At 38.4% G+C, this 24,654-nt stretch overlaps 1 protein-coding gene and 3 non-coding genes across 4 annotated transcripts; 1 reads left to right on the forward strand and 3 right to left on the reverse strand.

Annotated features, from left to right (window-relative positions):
• Positions 1 to 282: 282 nt before the first annotated feature.
• TRNAN-GUU (transfer RNA asparagine (anticodon GUU)) lies at positions 283 to 354 on the reverse strand. Its single transcript has one exon. It is a non-coding gene; the product is annotated as a tRNA-Asn (tRNA).
• A 4,474-nt stretch (positions 355 to 4,828) lies between these two features.
• On the reverse strand, positions 4,829 to 4,902 carry TRNAP-GGG (transfer RNA proline (anticodon GGG)). The gene has a single exon. It is a non-coding gene; the product is annotated as a tRNA-Pro (tRNA).
• A 9,599-nt stretch (positions 4,903 to 14,501) lies between these two features.
• On the reverse strand, positions 14,502 to 19,964 carry LOC147848742 (ECA1 gametogenesis related family protein). The gene has a single exon (XM_087338171.1). It carries the CDS (start codon positions 19,206 to 19,208, stop codon positions 14,742 to 14,744), a length of 4,467 nt encoding a protein of 1,488 aa, XP_087194297.1. The 5' UTR covers positions 19,209 to 19,964; the 3' UTR covers positions 14,502 to 14,741.
• Positions 19,965 to 23,250: 3,286 nt separating this feature from the next.
• TRNAN-GUU (transfer RNA asparagine (anticodon GUU)) lies at positions 23,251 to 23,322 on the forward strand. Its single transcript has one exon. It is a non-coding gene; the product is annotated as a tRNA-Asn (tRNA).
• Positions 23,323 to 24,654: the final 1,332 nt, after the last annotated feature.

The raw sequence follows: 24,654 nt of genomic DNA on the forward strand, positions 1-24,654 counted from the left end.
CTATATAAGTCTTTCCGTTATACAAAACGAGTATAAAGAATAAGAAAATTGTCAATTTATTCGTTCTGTAGTGGGTGTGGCAAGCGACCCATCCCACAGGGAAGTTTTGGGTATCCTACTCAGACCCGGGGAATTCTTGATGTAGATATTGATCAATTTTCATAACATTATGGGGTGTACCTCCCCCTTATTTATTCTCGCGTGAATCGAGTTCTCTTGCCGGAGAAGACGTCAAAACCTCCACCGTCTGAAACTCTTTCATTCCACCGAAGAGGTATGAATCTCCCCGGATAGGACTCGAACCTACGACCAATCGGTTAACAGCCGACCGCTCTACCACTGAGCTACCGAGGAAAAAGTAGGGATTTTTGCCTCACAGACAACCAAAGACCCTTTTTTTCTATGGAATTCGCGTACACCCCAACTCCTATTATAGGAGGAAGCGACGGCTATAGCAATCCCATTTGGATAGTGGATGGAGCTCCCGTTGGATAGTGGATGGAGCTCCCGAATCGTGGGGGGGCTCGCGTCGCGCGATCGACTCCAGCCATGGCCGATCGTGGTTGGTTGTCCCCCTCCCCATGATTCGTACGTATCAATGACCAATCAAGAGTTTCTATTCCCCACCCTCCGAGAAGCATAGTAGAATAGCCACGGGATTATCCTAATAGAAGTGTATGTTTGGATTATGGTAGGGTAGTAATGGGGAGCGTGAGGAGTAGTCGGCAGGTATCAAAATGAATTGGAGCTAATCTAAGTTGTTGTAAAAACTATTACAGTTAATACTAACAGTAACATAACTGCAACAGTTAATGCAAAAAGATAATAAGATACTCTACCACCACCTCCATATCTTATACCTTCTCCACCAAATAAGCTGAAAATTCCCGTTCCGTTGATAAAACCATCAATTAACCATCGATCAAAAAAAGTAATTGACTTACTTACAAAGATTATATTACTGATAAAAAAAGTATCATAGAATTTATCAATATAACCTCGATTTAATGACCAACCTCGAACAAATTGTTTAAATGAATCTAAGAAAACAATATTTATAAAGTTCCTTTTTATAAAAAAAGAAAATATATTCTTTGCCAAAGAAGAGTTTGGACCATAGATTAAATAAGAAAGAAAAAACCCAACGAAAGAAAAACTTAAGGAACCAATGGATTTTAAGAAAAACTCTGTCAAAGTTTCACGACGCTGGTCAGGGATTATCAGTGGAATTAGCCATTGGGATAAAAAATCTAGACTTGTCTCTTTAGTAAGATATTTAATTCCGATAGAACCAACGAATGGGGTAGGTATTGCCAGAAGTATTAGGGGCAACAGCATTGCAAAACTTGATTCTTTGGGAAAAGGTAAATCTCGAAAGGGAGAGGTTTCATTATTAATATCAACTACTTGACCAAGTAGAGTTAACGAATCTGCTTGATCAATGAAATGTCTTGAAGAATCCTTTTTATTTATTACGCTATTTGTTTTTTTTAAAGACTCTCCCCACAAAAAAAATTCTGTTTCTGTTTGGTAGGATTCAGAAACTTGAGCTTTTTTTATTTGGATAGTACCACCACGAAAAAAGCCCTCGAAGGTCAGAAAGTAAATACGAAACATGTAAGATGCTGTGAAACCGGCTGTGATAGACGTTATCCATCCGAGCGAAGAAGAAAATAACCAACTTTCTGCAGTAGTTTCATCCTTGGACCAGAGACAAGCGAGTGGTGGTATACCACATAGAGAAAGAGTACCTGAAAGAAAAGTAGTTCCGGTAATCGGCATATACCTTCGTAAACCACCCATTGAAAAAAGATCCTAACTTTTAGTGGGGGAATATCCAACAATCTTTTCCATTGAATGAATTACTGAACCAGATCCGGGAAATAATGAAGCTTTGGAATAAGCATGTGTAATCAAATGAAATAATGCAGATCGATAAGCGCCAATCCCCAAAGCTAGTACCATATATCCTAATTGAGACATGGTAGAGTAGGCCAAACCCTTCTTAAGATCCCTTTGAGCGAGAGCAAGTGTGGATCCTAATAAAGCTGTTATTCCACCTATCCAGGATATAACATTCATACTCAAGGGTAGTAATTGAAAGAGATCAAAGATTCGAGCTATAAGAAAAATCCCCGCCGCTACCATAGTAGCGGCATGGATCAAGGCTGATATTGGTGTGGGTCCTTCCATTGCGTCAGGCAGCCATACATGCGGTGGAAATTGCGCAGACTTAGCTATCGGGCCTAAAAAGAGTAAAAGAGCCACGATATTAGCAAGAATGGGATCGACACTACGAGTATCGATCAATTCGACGAATCGTTGACATAGTTCACAAATTTCAAAACTTCCAGTTATCCGATAGATACCTAATATACCCAGCAACAACCCGAAATCTCCCATACGGTTAGTGACGAAGGCTTTCTGACAAGCATTGGCGGCGTTTGGTCGTGAGAACCAAAAACCGATAAGCAAGTAGGAACACATCCCCACTAATTCCCAAAACGCATGAATTTGTACTAAGTTGGGGCTGAATACCGATCCTAACATGGATGCAGCGAATAGACTCAAATAGGTAAAGAATCTCACATATCCTTGATCGTGACACGTATAACTATCACTGTGAATCGTAACTAAGATACCTACAGTAGTAACTGGTATTGACATAATGAGCGTGAGTGGATCTACCAAAAAACCTATCTTCGGAGGAATATCATTTCTAAGGATCCAGGGCCACAGATATTGTTTGGTGGAGTGACTAATACTTTGTTGCCAGAATGAAGATATGGATATGACCATAGAAACAGCTAGCAATGATATGCTAAGTGCAGCGCATAAACGACGAATACCGTTTGTAGCCTTGGGAAAAAAGAACGAAATTAATCCAGTTAGAGCAGAAGACACTAGTGGACAAGCGGGAATGATCCAAGCATACTCGCATGAAAACTCTACGAACATATATATATTTTTAGATTTTTTTTTTTTGAAGTTGTCTTTTCCTCCTTCATCTCGGAACTATGTAGAATGGAATGGGTGTGCTCGAGCAAATAATTAGTATTCTTTCGTTTTCATGCTAGCAATATCCAACTTTCTTTCGGACAACAACGAAAAAACTTGACAGAATTAAAAAGCGTTAGAGATACTTATTTAAAATAGAAAACCCAACCCTAAAAAGTTGGTTTAACAAGTCCCCTCCCTAGTCCATAAATAGAAATCGTGATGAATAGATATGCAATAATCGGAATCGGTGGGGAACAACTCCGAGTGGAACCGGGGAGATTTTATGACATTCGTCATTTCGCATCACTCCGAAACGTATCAGGATCCAATGTCAACGTCAAAGCATCGATAAATCGCGTTTTACTCGTTTGTTGCGGATCCGAAATAACTATCGGACAACCATGGCTTAGTGATGCAGTTGTCAGGGGAAGATTATTACACCCTTGTTTTGGAAAGAAACTATTGATACAGAAGATCCATTCTAAGAAGAAAACATGAAGAAAGGTGGGATATAGAGAGAAATTGACCCGATTTGTGGTTGATTCTATCTATCTCAATGGTAAAGATTTGAACGATTACTGAATGATTCCTCGTATCAGTCATTTTTTTACGAGCAAGATTCTTTGAGAAAGAAAGCCTTTCTATTTGTATTTTGTTTTTTCATTTTCGCTCGCGCCATCTATCAAGAAAATCCCCTCATTATATATATATCATTGCTGCGTATCAATACGATTAACCCTACTAGGAATAAAAAATAGACTTTAACCTTAAGAAAAAAAGTTACCTATGGCAGTACCAAAGAAACGTACCTCTGGTTCGAAAAAAAAAATTCGTAATCGCGTGTGGCGAGATGGGTCAGTAAATGTAGCAGCAAGAGCTCTTTCCTCAGCCCGGTCCATCTTGAGCGGTCGCTCAAAGAGCTTCTATTACGTAACAAACGAGAAAGCTTCTGGACCGAATGATTAGTCTATCTCTATAACTAATTATAAGAATTATCGGATTTTCTAGTTGCGATAACCTGATTCAGGCTTGGCCAATTTGGTTAATGGGGTTCAGTACCCAGAGTTGTAGTAGTTGCAGTAAAAAAATGACTATATATAATGGTATTTTTATTCGTTTGGTTATATACCATTATATATAGTCATATAGCTGCCGATATCCAGATAGAGTCTAAGTCATTAGAAAACTAGTACTAAAAAAAAAAAAACAAAAGTATGATTTCAAAGAAAACATAGTTTAGTACAAAATACCATAATTAAAAATATTATATTTTATACCCTTCCCAATTCCTTATTTTTGAAAAACAAAAAAGAAACCAGTATAGTTTATGTCTCTAAGAGCAGAGCTAAAAATTCATTGTTTAACATCACGATGTTATTTTATGAAATCTTTTGAATATAGGTATCGACTGTTTTTCTTAGAAGCCAACTAAATCTATTGAATTTGAAGTTATGGGTACTGTCAGACCTCTAACTTAAAAAGTGTCGGATATTTTTAATTGGTAGTACGAGTAACAAAGCTTATTTTTCTTTATTGGGAAAGAAAACGAATGGATAATTGAAAGGATCCTTGTTTCAGACCACCGTACTTGGAATGGAAATTAAACAAATAATTTTATTTTGTGCGGGATTTTTGGATAATAGAAAAATCCGAGAACAAGAGGCTTGAGGAGGGGGTTCAACAACGTAAAAAAATCATAGCTTGGACATAGCCAGAGTTTCTTGTTTCATCCGTATGAGATTTCGTATTTCTTATTACTCGAACGAAGAAAATGAATATGGGATAATTGACACTCCTTTATATTCCTTCGCCTTTATTTGTTCCTGAATCGGAATAACAGGATTCGAACCTGTGACCTCCACCACCCCAAGGTGGCGCGCTACCAAACTGCGCTATATCCCGTGACTTTCATACGAGTATAGCACTAAATATCAATCGAGGTTTAGATTCTCTATCGTGCAGAAATAGAATTTCCTTTTTAAAATTCGCTCTTTGTAAAAAAAAAAAAGAAATGCAGTGTTGACCTCTTATACGAGACTATGATAGAATCAATTAGGGTGAAGCATATGCCGCCGCTATGGTGAAACTGGTAGACACGCTGCTCTTAGGAAGCAGTGCTAGAGCATCTCGGTTCGAATCCGAGTAGCGGCATTCGGGTTCGAGTTTAATAAACTTTTTTATTTGTCAAATAAAAAACAATTTAACGAAAGGGACAAAAAAAAGGAATGGGTTTTACTTTTCAAACCTGGTATAGCTAGATTTTCTATAATGATATAATCCATTTTTTAAATGGAGGATACGGTAACAAACGGTATGAGCTGCTAGATATTTATTAATCTTATACTGATTCAACCTGATTAACCGATCGACTGGTCCTTCTCTATTACGACATACATCGATATAGAGTACATATGTGCGCATATTTCTTTCATTATGCTCCTTGTCGTTACTTCACTCCATTGGATCGTTCTAAGCTATAAATCTGATAAATTGAATAATTTGATCAATAAAGGTATGGCAGTTGCCTCTCTCCGTATAACAGGTTTTTTGTTGATTCGATGGATCGAAACCAAGCATTTACCCTTGAGCAATCTGTATGAATCGTCCATGTTTCTATCGTGGAGCTTCTCCTTATTGTACATACTTTTAAAAATAGGAAATCAAAATGAATGGTCAGGTGCTGTTGTGGCACCGGGTGCTACATCGACTCATGCATTTGCTACTTCGGGTCTACCTGAGGAAATACAACGATCCACGCAGCTAGTACCCGCTTCACAGTCCCACTGGTTGATGATGCATGTAAGTACGACGCTACCGAGCTACGCAACCCCTTCATGTGGATCTCTATCGGCAATAGCTTTACCAATTATCTATTTTGATAGAAAAACCGGTAGTTTCGTTTATGAATCTAATCGTGGGTTCAGTCAGGAAACGTACGTCCGTGCGTCAGATACAACTTTTTTTTATTCTGATCAAAGAAAAGCTGATGTGGAAAGGCCTTTTTTCTATTTGCTATCCCCTAATTTGCGTAAGTGTCGACTTGTTAATCAACTGGATCAATGGGCTTATAATATAATAAGTTTAGGATTTTCCCTCTCAACTATTGGTATTCTCTCTGGAGCAGTATGGGCCAATGAAGCGTGGGGATCTTACCGGAGCTGGGATCCTAAAGAGACTTGGGCGTTAGTGACTTGGTTAATACATGCAATTTATCTTCATACCAAAATGACTCAATGTTGGGGAAAGGAAGGACCTGCCATAGTAGCATCTATTGGATTTTTTTTGGTTCGGATTCGCTTTTTGGGAGTAAACTTACTGGGAATCGGATTACACAATCATGGATGGCTAGCCCAGCAATAAGCTAAACCACAAGATAATTTCTAAAAAAAAGTGAATTTAGATTCATTCACAAATTGAAAAATGAAAAAATCTGTATAACTATATCGAGTTGGTATATCAGTTTCGTTGGAGACGGGAACCAGTAGAAACGAACAGATAGTATGATTCTTATTATCTCATCTTTTTCCTTGTCGTTTTCTTTTACTTTCCTCCATCCTTCTCTGGAATTATGAGTACAGTTGATAATATCATCTGTCAGGAAGTAAGTAGGGGTTACCTTTTGAGCGTTCCCCAAATACCAGAAAATCTGCAAAGCAAAACTTTGATGATATCGAGTTTAAAGTCTAAATTAACTTTAGACTTCTAGCATTAACCAATCAGCAAGAGTTTGAGACAAAAAAATATCATTTATAAGATCTAAATGAAAAAAAAGGAAAAAATATATATATAGAATTATATATATATTTTTTTCCTTTTTTTGCACCTATATATCCATCATTTCACAATGAAAGGGAATGTAAAGACAAAATTGAAAGTACATCATTGTTCCATAAACTCAGAACCATGTTTGGGTATAGACCGATACCTAGTATAGGTAGGAAAAGACAAACTGAAGTAAATAGTTCTCTAGGTCCAGAATCGGTTAGATACGGATCTAATTTGTTGGATTGTTTGTACCCATAAAAGGTTCGACGTAACATAGATAATGGATAGATGGGGGTTAATGCTGTACCAATAGCTTCTACTACAGTTATTCCGACTTTGAATAAGAACGAATATTGCTTGTTAGTGACAACTCCCGGGAATACTAATGATTCTGATGCGAACCCACTCATTCCTGGTAATGCTAAAGATGCAAACGAAAAGATAGTAAACATTATAAATAGTCTAGGCATTTGAATTGCCATTCCTCCTAGTTGATCCAAAAAAAGAGTACGAGTTCGATCGTATAGAGTCCCTGCGAGAAAGAAAAGGGCTGCACCTATCAAACCATGGGAAATCATTTGTAATATAGCTCCATTAATACCCATGTTTGTTGAAGAGCCTATTCCGATTGTTACAAAGCCCATGTGAGAGATGGAAGAATAGGCTATTCTCCTCTTGAGATTACGTTGACTGATGGAAATAATAGAGGCGTATACGATCTGGGCCGCTCCCAACAAAACTAACCATGAGCTGTAGATGGAGTGTGCATGGGTCAGTATCCCTAGGTTTATTCGGACCAGTCCGTACCCTCCCATTTTGAGTAATATCCCAGCGAGTAACATACATGTACTGTAATGAGCCTCGCCATGAGTGTCAGGTAACCAAGTATGAAAAGGAAAGAGTGGTAGTTTTACGGCATAAGCTATTAGAAAACCTAAATAGATAAGGACTTCGGATGTTATAGGATACGATTTATAAGTCAAATCCTGAATGTCGAAAGAGGGTGTCTCTGTTCCATAGAAACCCGTAGTTAACGCAGCTATTAAAAGGAAAATGGAACCACCAGCTGTATATAGAACAAATTTGGTAGCTGAGTATGAACGTCTCTTCCCGCCCCACAAACACAAAAGCAAATAGACTGGAATAAGTTCGAGCTCCCACATGAGGAAGAAAAGCAAAATATCCCGAGAGGCAAATAATCCGATTTGGCCACTATACATGGCTAACATTAGGAAATAGAATAGTCTTGTATTGCGTGTTATTGGCCAAGCTGCCGAAGTCGCCGAAGTTGTAACAAAACCCGTTGATAGAATGAGACCCATGGAAAGTCCGTCGATACCTGAACTCCAATGGAATTTAATAGAGTTTATCCAGTTTAATTTTTCTACCAACTGAACAAAATTAGAATCAATTTGAAAATGGCAATGAAATGTATGAATTATCAATAAGAATTCTGGTATACGAATGCCCGGAGTGTACCATCGGATTATTCTATTTCCGTTACGAGGCAGCATCGGAAGAAGCAAACCAGCAAAGATTGGAAAGAGAACTATTATTGTTAGCCGAGGTACGTTACTAATCATTTATGTATGGGAAGGAGAAAGAAAGAAGATGTTGTAGGGTTGATTATGTTATGCGAACTGTGCATTTCGACCCATACTCAGACTTCGTTATCACGAAACTTCGAATATGGGCCGAAAAAGAATGAGGACTAATGAGGACTAAATTGGATCAATTTTGTTTCGTTGTTTATACCCTATCTCTCATTCAACTAGTAAGCCAGACCCATACTACGGGTAGTTTCAGCGCCCAGATAGACACGTACACTCAGAAAATCTGTTGGACAAGCGGACTCACACCTCTTACAACCTACACAATCCTCTGTTCTAGGAGCAGAAGCTATTTGATTGGCTTTACACCCATCCCAGGGTATCATCTCCAGTACATCCGTGGGACATGCTCTTACGCATTGAGTACAGCCGATACAGGTATCATATATTTTAACTGAATGTGCCATTTAGTCTATTTACTCCTATCGGATTTTTATATCGAAACCTACCGCATGTGGATTACGATTAGACCTTTGTTCTATTCCTCATACGGATGTTACTGATTCTCGTCTGGGATGCATCCCATGTACGGGATTTGCACGGTCCACCGCTAGACCACAACCTTTTTTGTTGTTTTATTGACTCGTTCCTGACTCATGTTTCTCACAAAAGAGAGATGGAAGGAACAGGGATCAACGACACGGTTCGTTCGACACTGATATCTATTACTGAATCGGGTACCGATTTGATCGGATCCGGGAAAAAATCCATACTGATCAATCGATTACCATTTTAACAAATCGAATTGATCGATACGAGTCGATCTTCTGTTTCGCCGAATAACGAGAGCAAGGGCTAACCCAATGGCAGCTTCGGCGGCTGCAACAGCTATAATGAATAAACAAAAGATTTCTCCCCTCGTTTGCTGGATTGAATCATCAAAAAGAAGATGAGAGAATGCTATAATGTTAATATTAATTGCATTAAATATTGACTCAAGACACATTAGTGCCCTAACCGTGTTTCGACTCGTGATCAATCCAAAGAAACCAACACAATGGGGATAAGCACCTAAAACTAGTCCGTGTTCGAGCATAAATTATCAACTTCCCCCTCCTTCTAAGAATAGTGACAATAGATTCCTTTTTCTTCCTATATAAAACTGTCTTTTCATCGATTCTGTATTTATAAAGTCACCATGATTGATCAAGATGAAGAATTATCCTGGGATGACGGTGGAACCTTTTTTTTTATGGCTAACCCATCATTACGAGCCATGGTAATAGCTCCTACTAGAGCGATTAGGAGTAGTATCGAAAGCGGTTCAAACGGAACGATAAAGGTGGTTAATAGTTGGTATCCCGCTTCTTGAGCATTATTCTTCGGAGCGTCCCCCACGGAAATAGAAAAATTCAACCGATCGATTGATTGTACATCCGACCATTTCGTACCATGAATCATAGCAATTAGTAGTGAAGAAAGGCCTACACGAACTACCGAAGCTATGGAGTATCCTGCATTCAAAGGTGTACGAGGACCCGCCGGCTCGTCAGTGACCATAACAGCAGACACGATTAAAACATTTATAGCTCCTACATAGATAAGCAATTGTGCCGCAGCTACAGAATCGGCATTCAATACGAGGTATGATGGAGATACACAGGTGAACACCAACCCTGGAAGAAAAGCAGAATGAACCACATTAGGAAGTAATACTACTCCCAAACTCCCTAGTAGAATACCTGATTCTATTAATACCAAAATAACTTGATGAATTGATTCAGATAGATTCATTGTACATAATTGATTGCTAAAAATTTTTGTCTCATTTTCCAGCCCATTCTATTTTTTCGTATATTTTTGTGATCGCGCACGGCGAGACAGGTCGGTTATTATCCCAAAAAATCAATCGCTGATATGAGTAATGGTTCGATCAACAACGAAAAATCCATCAATAACTCTTTTTGGTAAGCGAGTTGTTGAAACTGTCTGGATCGAAACGTCTTGAGAAATAGAGAGGGGTAAACGCCCCGAAGCTGTTTGGTCGTAATTCAATTCATGACGATCGTAACTCGAAGGTTCATACTCCTCAGTCATTGACAAACAATTGGTTGGGCAATATTCGACACGATTCCCGCAGAAGATGCAAACTCCAAAATCAATGCTATAACTCTTCAATTGCTTCTTTTTCATGCTCTTCACCAACATCCAATCAACGACAGGCAGATTGATCGGGCACACTCGGACACAGACTTCGCAAGCGATACATTTGTCGAATTCAAAGTGAATACGACCGCGAAAACGTTCGGATGGTACAGTTTTTTCATACGGATATTGGATGGTTATAGGCGAACGGCTCGAATGGTCTAAAGTAACTGCAAATCCCTGACCAATGTATTTCGCAGCATCTAGTGCTTGTTGTCCATGATTCTGAAACGTCATTAATGTTGAAAACGTGTGATAGATAAACCTAATCTTATTTTTTTTTTTTACTTTTTAAACCCAAGAATAGAAATAAATAAGTATAAATCTATAAATATTTACTTATGATTTCATACTAGATTTAGATAGACTTTACTTAAAGTGGATTTGAAACGAACGAAAAAAAGGATAACATACGTTATTTAAGTGAAAAAGGTTGGAATGGAGCTGTCGGCAACAGATTCCCCAGAGAGATGGGCAAGAGAAATTTCCATCCGAGATCTAATAACTGATCTATTCTTACTCTGGGTAATGTCCATCTCGTCAAAATAGATATGAATAAGAATAAATAACATTTTGATAGTGTAGTAACAATATCTATCACTATCTTAAATGAAGTACTTAACTCACTACTGAAACCCCAAGATAAAGATTCTTGTGTGAGTTTCTCCAAGAACGGAATTGATGAATCCCATCCACCTAGATAAAGGACTGTTACAAATGATGAAGGAACCAATAGATTCGGATAGGAACCGACATAAAATAAACCAAATTTTATTCCCGAATATTCAGTTTGATAACCTGCCACCAGTTCCTCCTCCGCCTCTGGTAGATCGAATGGTAGTCTTTCACATTCTGCCAGTGATGCAATGAAGAACGCTATAAAACCTATGGGCTGCCGCCACAGATTCCACCCCAAGAAACCATACTTGGATTGCGTTTCAACGATATCGACCGTACTCAAACTACCGGATAAGGATAGTCGACAGCATCGCTCTGGTTGCCGCCTCTAATGCAGAACCGTACATGAATTTGATTTTCATACGGCTCCCCATCGACTCGTTCGATCCTTTTTTTGTACCGCGAAATACGGAACTGTATAAGATTTCCCTATCAATGAGATTCCGTTTGCTAGAAAGTGATTGCTTCTGAATCTATCTCTACCTTACCAGTTCTTAATATTAGTTTCTTAATTGCACCAAACCTTTTTGGTTCGTCGTAAGATAAGTACCCACCCATCTAGAAAACCACATTTGAAAACCAAGGTACAAAAAAATTTCAGCAATCTTTTAAAGTATGTATATAAAAAAAAAACCTTGTTTTTGCTAGATTTGGTAGACTGTTACAAAGGTTGTTTCGTTCCAAATAGTCATGATTCGCGTAGATAGAAATATACTCGAGATTGAGATTTTTTCTAGGTGTACGACTCAGTCACCCCCACCAAAGCTGAGCCTTGTAAATCCTCTAAAAAAAAGGACAAATTTTTTGTTTGGTAATTCCCCGAACTAATCCAAACTTATCCGTGTATATATATATATATATATCTTTTTTTTCTCTATTTGTCTAACGAATCTCTTGTGTATATTAGTGTTCCTTACCATCTACTTTCGTTTAATCCTAACATGTTCTATTTTATTAGGATTCTTAGTATCCGCTACAGGTTTTGGTGGATTCGCCTAAATCTGGATTTAAGCGGTGCCTGCCGCTCGGATATACTTTACACCCGCACACGGTGAATGGGGCTTGATCTAGTAACTGCGATATGCTGTTCGATCTCACCCAAATGACTATTTAGTTTATGAAGAAACGATACATTAATTTCCTAAGCCTAAGAATTTTTTTCATCTTCGTTTCGTTCAACGAATCGCACGTAGGGATATCGACAAAACGCATAACGCTAAAGGGATTTCATAACTGATTGATTGAGCAGCTGCTCTCAGACCACCCGGAAAAGAATATTTGTTATTTGACCCATATCCAGCCATTAGAAGACCCAAGGGTACAATACTTGGGATAGCAATCCAAAAAGAAACACCTATATTCGGATTAGATAGGATTATATGCTGACCAAAGGGTATCACCAAACGAGTTATGAAGACTGGTATGACTACAACAGCTGGTCCGGTTTTGAATAACCAGGGATCACTTCCAGCCGGGACAATATCTTCCTTTAGAAGAAGCTTAATACCATCTGCCAAGGATTGAATAATCCCCAAGGGACCCGCATATTCCGGTCCGATACGCTGCTGCACCCCCGCAGACACTTTTCGTTCGAGCCATACGATCACTAAAACCCCTACTGTAACTCCCACGACCAACAAAAGGATAGAGGCTAGAATTCGAATTGATTCGAGGGGATTTCTAGCAATATCGAGCAAGTGAACTAATTGTTCCAAATAGGTTTCGAAACTAATTACCGTTTCGACGATCGACCTCTCCCATAATAATATCTATACTACCTGATATTGTCATAATATCTGCTAACTTCATTCCTTTTATTAATTGGGATAGAATCTGTAGATTTGTAAAACCAGGAGAACGAATCTTCCATCTCCAGGGAAAAACACTATCATCTCCAATTGGGAATACACCTAATTCACCTTTTGGAGCCTCCACCCTCACATAATGTTCTTGCTTAGGTAACTTAATTGTAGGGGAAGATTTTTTACCAACAAATTGGTAATTGAATTCGTTCCATTTTGCATCTCCCTGTCGCTGACGAAACCGCCGGCCCTCTAAATTTTCGTACGGACCTCCCGGAGGTAGTTTCAATGCTTGTTGAATAATCTTAATTGACTCTCTCATTTCGTTGATTCGTACCAAGTAACGAGCCAACGAATCTCCTTCTTTTTTTGATTGGATTTGCCAATCCAATTTATCATAACATTCATAATTATCAACCTTTCGGAGATCCCACTTAACTCCCGATGCTCGTAACAAAGGTCCTGATAAGCCCCAGTTGATAGCCTCTTCCTTACTCACGAAACCTATACCCTCTACTCGTCTCAGAAAAATAGGATTCCTTGTTATTAGTCGCTCATACTCATCAATTTTTGGAAGACAATACTTACAGAAGTCGATACATTTGTCTACCCACCCATACGGAAGATCCGCAGCTACTCCCCCAATTCGGAAGTAGTTATGCATCATTCGCATACCTGTAGCAGCTTCAAATAAGTCATAAATCATCTCCCTTTCTCGTAATATATAGAAAAAGGGAGTCTGAGCACCGATATCCGCAAGGAAGGGTCCAAGCCACAGCAAGTGAGAAGCTATTCGGCTTAGTTCAAGCATTATCACACGTATATAACTAGCCCTTTCAGGTACTCGGATATTTGCCAATCTTTCCGGTGCGTTGACAGTCACTGCCTCCGTAAACATGGTTGCTAGGTAATCCCACCTCGTGACGTAAGGAAGGTATTGTACAATTGTTCGGTTCTCGGCGATCTTTTCCATTCCCCTATGCAAATATCCCAGTACTGGTTCGCAATCAACAACATTTTCTCCATCCAGAGTGACAATAAGCCGAAGAACACCATGCATCGATGGGTGGTGAGGACCCATACTTATAGTAACTGGATCCACTTTTTTGAGAGACATATTCGTAAATTTATTCCTTCTCAGTAGATGTCACAAAATGTAGTTTCCATAAAAAAAAAGACTTCTTCTGTAGTAATGCGTGTTATACAATAGGAAATTTTATGGACTTTTTTATTGTCGTTCCTTCAATCTCCGAATATTCATATTTTTCAGAACTTTCTTATATGAAACGGGATCTCGATTCGATAGATAGATAAGAAGACGTTTCCGCTTGCCCAGCACCCTCCATAAACCTCTTTGGGATGAATAATCTTTGGGATGTAGTTCTAGATGAGATGTTAGTATCGAGACTCGATAAGTCAGATTGCTAATTTGGATGTTGGCAGATCCTGTATCTACTTCACTTACTAACAGCGAATCAGTTGATTTTTTTTTATTCATTTTTATTCTAATTGCCTCTTATGCTTCGATTTCTTAGGATTTTTTGGCTAGGTACAGATCCATTACTCATATTGATTGAGGAATGGTTTTTTTTTTTTAGGGCTCAGCCATTCAAGACGAATCCATTCATATGTCGAATACTTGGTTGAGATTACCGAAACTTCGGTAATCTCAACCAAATAAATGATCGAATTGGTGTTGATGTCTATATTTACCGATCATCTGTTTCTGTTCATGTCGATTCTAAAAGGCGATCGGATACATCCGTAACTTGAGCGTGGTAAAACAACTTCCGTTACTAATATTGAGACAAAATCTACCTATACAGGCTAGTTCTTCCAGACGGTAACTTGGCCATAGAAAACGCTTCATTATACGAATATCGCTTGGGTAATGTGTTTCACTTTCGCAAGATTGCTCCACCCCAGTAAGTAAATCTGAAAAGTGTTCCTCTAATTCTAATCCAGGCGTTTTCATATCTACAACGGATTGGAGGAATCGCAATTCTCGACGACGTCCCGAAAGTAGAACATCCTCAACGTTATAGGAACTATACTGTTCTTCTAATTCCTTTAAGTTTTTTGATTTTTCCGTCGCTGTGAGAGATAGAGCTGAGGTAGGTTCACTATCCATTTCATTATTCACTGGTTTCTTAAACCGATTTTTGAATTTATCGTTTAATTTCCGTAAAAGGTTAATCGTTCTGTAAATTAAAATATGATCCTTAGAGATCGGTACTAGACGATGAGCACAATAAAAACACAAATTTTCTGCTATATTACGTCTATTTTTATCGAAAAACAAACTTAATAGGTCTGAATTTATGCCTGTGTTAGAACGAAACGCAATGAGATCTTGATCATTTTCCAATACATCAACAAGAACCATGAAATTCCTCAAGTCTTCTAATTTTCCTTCCAACGCTTTGGATTTCCACTTCCACCGAGATAGATAATTGAGACTCTCTCTCTTTTTTAATGTTATATCGTATTTCTGTTTCAATATACCTTTAAAGCTATCATCTAATTCTAAATTCTTAGACGTCAAGTCTAAATCATTAGGTGTTAAGTCTAACTCATTAGGTGTTAAGTCTAACTCATTAGGTGTTAAGTCTAAATTGTTTGATTTTAATTCTAAATTATTAGGTGTTAAGTCTAAATTGTTTGATTTTAATTCTAAATTATTAGGTGTTAAGTCTAAATTATTTGACGTCTTTTTTTCGGTATCCTCTTTCTTTGTACTTGAAAAACTAAGATTAGATTCTATTGTTTTTAGAAAAAAATTGTTAAATTCCATAGGATCTGGAACTATCCATAACTTCAAATCAAAAATGGAATTTATCTTTATTTCTGATTCGTTATTTTTTTGTTGATAAAATTTTTCTGCATACGCTATTTCATTAAGATAACCAATATCCTCAACATCAGGAATATCCTCAACATCAGGAATATCCTCAACATCAGGAATATCCTCAATATCAGGAATATCCTCAATATCAGGAATATCCTCAATATCAGGAATATCTTCAATATCCTCAATTCCAGGAAATTTATCAATTCCAGAAATATCAAGAATTTCTGGAATTATTTGAATTCGACCAATTCCACGAAATTCATCAATTCCATCAAAAGGATCGATTTCCTTAATTTCATCATATGCAGGAATTGCCTCAAAAACATCATCAAATCCAGCAAGCTCATCCAACCCATCAAATATATCATATAACCCATCGATTAAAAGCTTGGACTCAATAGTTTGCTTTAGGGAATCCTGTTGTGTAGCAAATTGCTGCGTATGCCCATCTCGCAGAAAATCGGTAAAACTATTTAACAAATAAATATACTTGAAACGTTTATTATAATTGTTAATCCGGTCCTTCAGTAAGGGATTTTTTGCGTAAATGGAATAGCTTTGTGATTCTTCTTCCCCTAAGGGTTGATTCTTTTTATTTAGAATCTCCGTTTCGGTATTTTTGAACGTATCAGAATTACATAAATTGAGTTTCCATTTTTTTGGTACTATACTATCCCAAACTTCTAGTGGTAAATTATATCTGTAAAAAGAATCTATCCAATTCTTCCAATTATGGGCATCCAAGGCAGATTTTTTTTTGGAGAATCCCCAACCCTCTACGGATTCTATTATGCTTTCGTTGATAAAACCTGATACGAAATATTCATCTGCTGGGGTGATATCAACAGAATTTTTGTAGTCCAAACCTTCCATAGATGGATAAAACAATTCTGGATTTTTTTTCAGATACCTGGTGCCTTTCTTTTTCGCCGCGGGAGCATAACTATCTGGACTATTACTCAATAGAAGATTCAAATATGAATTTCCATCTATACTCGTGTTCCACAAACTCTCATAAATATAAGCCTGAGATATTGATTCAAACTTGTTGAGCCGCGATAAAAATTCTTTGGTCCCGGGAACGGATGATCCTGAATGTTCTGCTTCCCTGTAATCCTCAATAGTGTTACTTTTCGCTCTTACCAGCTGCCTTTGTAATGCAACAAGTTCATTAAGATAGTAAACAAGAGTTCGTTCGGTTACTCGACAGAATATTGAGGCTACTCCAAAAAACTGTTCAGTTACTTCCGCTAGCGATAGGCGTAATTGGAGACCAATTCCTCTAAAACTTGCAATGTCTTTTCTTCGTATTCCCGAAGGAATAACAAGAAAATTGTGCCTGTTATTGGGTTTGTCACAGATTCGTGACTCATTAATATCGATAACTGGTTGAATTTTCTTGTTGGTGCGAAAAGATGTCCTATCTGATCCACCAACACTCGACTTGGGTTCTATCAAATTTTGATGCTCAATTGTAAATGTATCTCTATCAATCTTTTTGGTTTTTTTAGAACTAGAGTTATTTCTGGGAACTACTCCAGTTTGACGCACTGAGTCAACATATTCACCAGATTTTGGAATAAACAAAAGAGAAAGTTTCGTATATAAACTAAACAACTGCCGGGTTCGCCGCGTAATATTATTCCGCCAAATCCGAAAAAGTTCCTTCCTAATGGGTTTCCAGAAAGAAGATTGTTTTTTTATTTTTCCGAAAGGGGCCTCTACTTGGAATCCCCAAGCCGTTAAATAGCTAAACCGGGGTCTTCCTTGCAAAAAGTGATCAACATTCTTTGATAATCGATCTCGGACGGGTTTCAAACTCTTCTCTCTACCAATAATCGATTGCTTCTTCTTGTCACAAGTGTGCCAAGGCTTCAACTCAAACGGATATAATATTTTTATTTGCAATCCCTCTTTCAACCAGCGACCGGGAAACCTAATTTGCGAATATTCTTCGCCGTCGTAAGTACAATTAATGTAAGTCTCTCTATTCCATTCCATCCAATCTATATCCCATTCGGAGTCTTGACGTAACAAGCTACGTACAAGATTCTTACAAATTATTGCTAAGGGGATTCTAAAGTATTTTCGAAGAATTGCCTGGAAGACTAGTAACAAACCCCTTCCACTGTGAATAGGGCCTATATCCATTCTGGCAGCAATCATTGAACGAGCATTGTTCTGGGATTCCATTAATGCTTTTGTATTTGAAAAATTTCTTGATTTTTGTTTATTCTCAAGGGCTGTTGTTCTTTCCAGATCGATCAAAGCCTTCTCAGAATCTGAACTAAACGAATTTACCCGTGCAGGTAGCTTGGGTAGGTTAGGCACTTCCATAAATCTTAAGAAAAAAGGTGAGTGTACTTTATCCTCGAAAAATCTCCAAAGCGGTATCTTACGCCTTTTCGACCGCAAGGCTCCCTTTACAATTCTACGACGGAAGTCGGGTACTCTTGCAAATCGTTTCACTATCTTTGTTGTTTTGCGTTTCGTCTTCCCAACATTAATTCCCAGATTTCTCAATTTTCTATAACGAACGTCACTTTCCATCCCGGGAAGGTCATACTTACTTTCGAATATTGCTTTAGTATAATGAAGCAACACTTTTTCTAGATCCTCGATCTCGTGGATGGAACCGACCTCGTGTCTCAGATCTCGAAAGTATCTCTCTCGATTAACTGAAAGAATATTTGATAGATTTATTTGATTAAAGCTATGATAATTTTCGTGGAGGTATATAAAAAAGAGGGCTCGTTCCGCAGCATCTAAATCAAATATGTCTTCCCAAATGACATCAATTCTGGGTGAAGTTTCTATTTCGTTGACGATGTCTGGTATATTAGACTGTGATAAAAATCGTCCATTGGCCATGAAATGAAACAAACGCTGAGTTCTTTTTGGTAGCTCTTCCCACGGAAGGGCGACTTTCTTCCAATATTTCGATTGTGAGTATTTGCCCGAGATCCAATCCTCAAACCGCTCGTCCGTATCCATATCGCTCTCTATAGTTACTATGGAATCTACCCCATCTAATGATTCTGTCTTTTTCTGGGTCACGGGATTCAACTCATCCACAGCCATAAAAGTCTGTGGAGTTCCGATTGTTATACGAGAGAACTTAGCCAGGAAAGGATCATAAACGTTGGGTAGTCTCGTACTACTCTCTGCAATAGTCAATCTAGCTTCTTTCTCCATTGCATTCCAAAAGGTAGACCCAGCATCTAACAAATCGATTCGGTCCTTTAATTCTTTATCTAAAGACTCAGCTCTTGCTAACTCCTCGAAAATCCAATCTTGGTGTGGGATAGAAGGAGATACCGAAATACTGTAGTTTTCGTTTTCTAAATAATTTTCCATTTATTCTTCAAGAATTGACGAACCTGGCAACGATGCGAAGCATAATCTCTGCTTTCCATCAGTCAAACAATTACCAAAATAGTAATTAGATACTTTTGTCTTGACAAGACTACTACCGTTGACTCTACTAATCCTCTTGAATCTTGTAGGCTGATTTGATCTGGAGGGATCGAAAAAAGAAGCAGGCCATGGTTTGAAAATCCACCAGATTATGTCCGTATATTCTATTTTCTGAAATTCCAAGTCTTTTTCAATAAATTCGTTTTTGTATTTTTTCGTGCAGAAGGGTACTGGTGCTCTACCCAAGTAGGATATTAGCTGAACGGCAGCAATAATACTAAAAGTTGCTTGAATAGCGCGTTTTACCAATAGATAAACCATTGGCGAATCTCTCTCTATCCGAACAATGAATAGTCGAGATAAGGAACTAAATATTATGTGACCCAATAGCCAACCCATCAAACTGCTAATTAGAAAAATACCGTTGTTACTCCGACGAAACAGAAGAAGATGAATCAGTCTCGCTAGTACAGGGCTTGGTAATAATATTGGATTCAAAATCTGAAAAAGAAAGCTATTCAAAAATATACGAACCATTCGTGGATCACGCAATGAGGTAGCGGGACGTAAGTCCTGAGAATTTTGTAAATCTTTTATTTGAAACCAAAAGAAAAAAAAGTATGGCACTACTACAATAGTAAGTAGGTGTGGTTTGGAGAATAATATATATAGGGGTGAACAATATATCGATAGAATAATTAATAGCTGTCCGATCATTGATCCACTCAAGGCGACAATACCGCAAAGATTCCCCCCAGTAACCAAAGCTCTTACACATAGAATTTGGGAAAATCCAACAGGTAATGTTGTGAGTAAACCATAATAGAGACCGAATAGTACGTAGGGACCCGTTGTGTTGATACAAATCAATGCCAAAACTTGAAATATATATAAAATCGTTGTAGTATTCTTTATTTTTTTTTCTATTACTCTTATTCTCCTTTCTGTGACTTCTTCTCAAACCTCGCTCTTTTTTTTAGATTGCCCATTTTTTTAGCTCGAATCAGTTTTATTACTATCTACATTATACATACAAACATTAAAAAATTCCAACTGATTTTTTTGATAGACATAGAGCAATTAATTCGATACCAAATATCTAAAGTAAAGTGTCTAAAAGACTTATTCTTAATCATAATTTAAGAAGATGAAATAGAATAATCAATCATATGACTAAGACACTTTACTTTATAGTCTGCACGAATATCTCCATAACGATTAGTAAAGAAGAAATAGAGTTCGTCTATCTTGATATAGAATAAACGGAAAGTTTATGACTAAATCTCCACTACCTGCCTTGACATATTTTTCCAATCTAGGAGAGAGTCGTCATTGCGTCGCAGGGGACGAGTTACGAGCTCAAGAACATCTCTGGCATTAGTAGATCCATGAATTTGAGCGAATGTGAATTCAACGGACCATTTCGTATCGATACCCCTCGCCTCCAAAGGATTAGCATGGGCCATTCCGGTGATCGCTAGGTTGGGTCCCAGCTCATGCATACGCTGTACCTGACTATAATTATCCGGTTTCTCCACAATTCGGGGCATAGGTACCTTCATCTTTTTGCAAGTGTTTTGCAAAAGTAACGACTCAGCAGCTTGATATCTTTTGTCCATATAGGGAATACCTATTTCGTAAACGATCATTCCACATCGAATTAGAAATCTTGCTATGGATACTTCTAGGAGATTATCTCCCATAAAAAAAATGGATTTTCCAGTAACTACTCCGATGTAATCCCTCAAGCTTTTCCAAATATCAGCCTCTCTATTTTCCAAACCTTGAGGTTTCACACCAAAAACTGAGCATATCTTTTCGATCCAGGCTCGTGTTCCATCGGGACCAATTGGGAAGGGTGCCCCAATCAACTGACATCTCCTTCGACGCATCAGTGTTGTTGCTGTACGGCTCAGGAAAGGGTTTACACCGCAGACACGAACTCCCTCACCCAAAGCAGGAAGTTCGGCATACCTCTGGGATGGTAACCAGCCTGACACATGAATGGATTGTCGTCTTAATTCAGAGTTTAGTTGAGAAGCTACGATGGAAGGCAAGGATCCGAAAGGTACTGAAGCATGATTATTAGACTTGCTCCTTGTGCAGGTAGATTCGTTAATTTCTCCATTTTCCGTTTTTTTTTTCTCGATGTCGGTAGTGTAGTAATTATATTCCGGACACCGGTGTATCATGGCTGCTAATACGGTATCTTCTCCCTGAGTAAAGGCGTAATCTGATCCGTTAGCTCGTGCTACTACGATGGGTATCTCGAGTTGACTTTCCAGTTTTGGTGCTATTCCCTCTAAATCCATCTTTATTATTTCTGTGGTACATGTGCCAATCCACACAATAACACTAGGGTTTCTATCTCTTTTTATTTGAAGACAGAGTCTTTCTAATTCTTTCTGATCGTTGAGTTGAGCTGATATATCTCCCTCTTCCAATTCTGCCATTGCATAACGAGGTTCCGCAAGGATCATAACTCCAAGAGCATTCTGCAGGAAATAACCACAAGTCTTCGTACCGATAACCAAAAAGAAACTATCTTCGATCTTTTGATGTAACCAAGCTACACAACTGATAGGACAAAACGTGTGATAGTTCCCAGTTTCACATTCAAAAGCAGTAGTTTCGGAAGTTCTCATGAAAACCTTTCCTTCAAAAATATATATATGCAGAGACTTTAAAATCTCAAATTTAAATTATTGTAAAATCCAATTGAGTCTTTTGTTTATTATCCGACGTATTCACTTCCTTACCAGAATTGGGGTTCAAATAAAAGTCGGAGAGTAAACTAAATGATTCTCTATCGGGAACTTCTCTTGGCACAACCCCTTCCGGTTGAGATAAAATCTGATCTGCTATGTTCAAATAAAAATTACAAACATAATTCAGGTCCGGTTGAAATTCAGCCATTTCAAACAAAGTCTTTCCTTTTACTCGTGATACTCGAATGTCTTCTATTAGAGGTAGTACTTCTAGTACAGGCATGGGACAAGCCTCTACGTATTTATCGATAAGGTCTCTTTGAGATGTACGATTTCCTACTAGACCAGCTAATCGCAATGGATGCGTATGTGCTTTTTCTCTGACTGATGCAGCAATACGGTTTGCCGCAAAAAGAGCATCAAACCCATTATCAGTTATTGTAATGCAATAATCCGCATAATTCGATGGAGCTGCGAAGCCTCCACAGACTACATCCCCTAAGACGTCAAATAAAATTATGTCATACTCATAAAAAGCATTTAATTCTTTCAATAGTTTTACAGTCTCTCCCACCACGTATCCTCCGCATCCCGCTCCGGCGGGTGGCCCACCCGCTTCAACGCAATCTACCCCTCCGTAACCTTTATAAATAACATCCTCGGGCCATACATCTTCATAATGATAATCTTTTGATTGTAAAGTATCTATAATTGTAGGTATTGAAAAACCTGTGAGTGTGAAAGTACTATCATGCTTTGGATCACATCCTATCTGTAATACTCGTCTCCCTCGCCTTGCTAAAGCTATGGATATGTTACAGCTGGTCGTTGACTTTCCGATTCCACCTTTACCATAAACAGCTACTTTCGTTTCGCAAAGCTCCAATTCATTTTGATACCTGCCGACTACTCCTCACGCTCCCCATTACTACCCTACCATAATCCAAACATACACTTCTATTAGGATAATCCCGTGGCTATTCTACTATGCTTCTCGGAGGGTGGGGAATAGAAACTCTTGATTGGTCATTGATACGTACGAATCATGGGGAGGGGGACAACCAACCACGATCGGCCATGGCTGGAGTCGATCGCGCGACGCGAGCCCCCCCACGATTCGGGAGCTCCATCCACTATCCAACGGGAGCTCCATCCACTATCCAAATGGGATTGCTATAGCCGTCGCTTCCTCCTATAATAGGAGTTGGGGTGTACGCGAATTCCATAGAAAAAAAGGGTCTTTGGTTGTCTGTGAGGCAAAAATCCCTACTTTTTCCTCGGTAGCTCAGTGGTAGAGCGGTCGGCTGTTAACCGATTGGTCGTAGGTTCGAGTCCTATCCGGGGAGATTCATACCTCTTCGGTGGAATGAAAGAGTTTCAGACGGTGGAGGTTTTGACGTCTTCTCCGGCAAGAGAACTCGATTCACGCGAGAATAAATAAGGGGGAGGTACACCCCATAATGTTATGAAAATTGATCAATATCTACATCAAGAATTCCCCGGGTCTGAGTAGGATACCCAAAACTTCCCTGTGGGATGGGTCGCTTGCCACACCCACTACAGAACGAATAAATTGACAATTTTCTTATTCTTTATACTCGTTTTGTATAACGGAAAGACTTATATAGGGAATGATCTAAAATTTTCAATCATTTTAGATCATAATGTTGTTCTATCAGTAAAAAGAAGAGATAGATCTTCCTCTTACTGATTCGACCTTTGGATACTCCTGCATTGCTAGAGACCTAGACTGAATGAAGAGTATCTAAGGTTTTTTATATCATATTGGACTTTCATGAAAAGATTGTTTCGTTGTTCTATCCAATGACGTCTCACAAAATTGGAACGGATCGAATAGATATTGATAAGTTTCAAGCAACATATTATAGATAAGGAAATCCTTGAATGGAGAGCGGTTCCGTTTCCATCTACTTCTATGAACCAGAAGCCTGAAACGAGTGAATCGCTCCTGCAAGTCTTCTATTACAATGTTTTGATACAAGTGAATGGGAACAAATGTCTGTGGATATTGCGGATGTATATGCATAAACTAAGTTTCTTTGACGTATTCGGAATGTCGCTCCTCATCCGGAGGGGAGTTATTGCACCGCTTGACAGATGATTCAGTCATCGATTTCGGATCATACCCACGATAGATAAAAAAATTCAGAATTTTTTTGTTTGAGAGATGTTTTTCGCGCTCCCTTCTCATACCGTAAGTGACATAAAGCCTACGCACCAGTTCTTGCTTCGCCAACAAACAACGATGTGGGGAAGGAATATTAGGATCCGGCTGGAACAGAAGCGTGGGATCCCAGACAAAGCGCCCCCCCAAGAATCGAGTCGGTTCATCGGATCGATTCCATTGTGTTTCATATTGATTGGACGAGTCGGAGATTCCCAATTCCAAAAATTGCTCACGTAACGAGAGATTATCCAATCGGTCTTCCAGTTTTTTAATATATCTTTGTCTCAACCTACCTAAAGCTCTCTCATAACCGAAAAGATATCCTTTTTTATCATACGATCTATTTTCACTATACTTAATCCTATTCAATTCGAAATCCCGTTGGGGTATTTTATTCTGACTTTGGTAAAGGAGGATTATATTATACAAATTATTGAATTCGGATAATACTCTTATCGATTCGTAAGTACCACTTCGCATGAAACTGAGG

This window comes from Azolla caroliniana, unplaced genomic scaffold (genome assembly GCF_043228905.1).
Source record: "Azolla caroliniana isolate FFs.n. ecotype wild unplaced genomic scaffold, voAzoCaro1.0.p SCAF_242, whole genome shotgun sequence".
NCBI classification, from domain to species: Eukaryota; Viridiplantae; Streptophyta; class Polypodiopsida; order Salviniales; family Salviniaceae; genus Azolla; species Azolla caroliniana.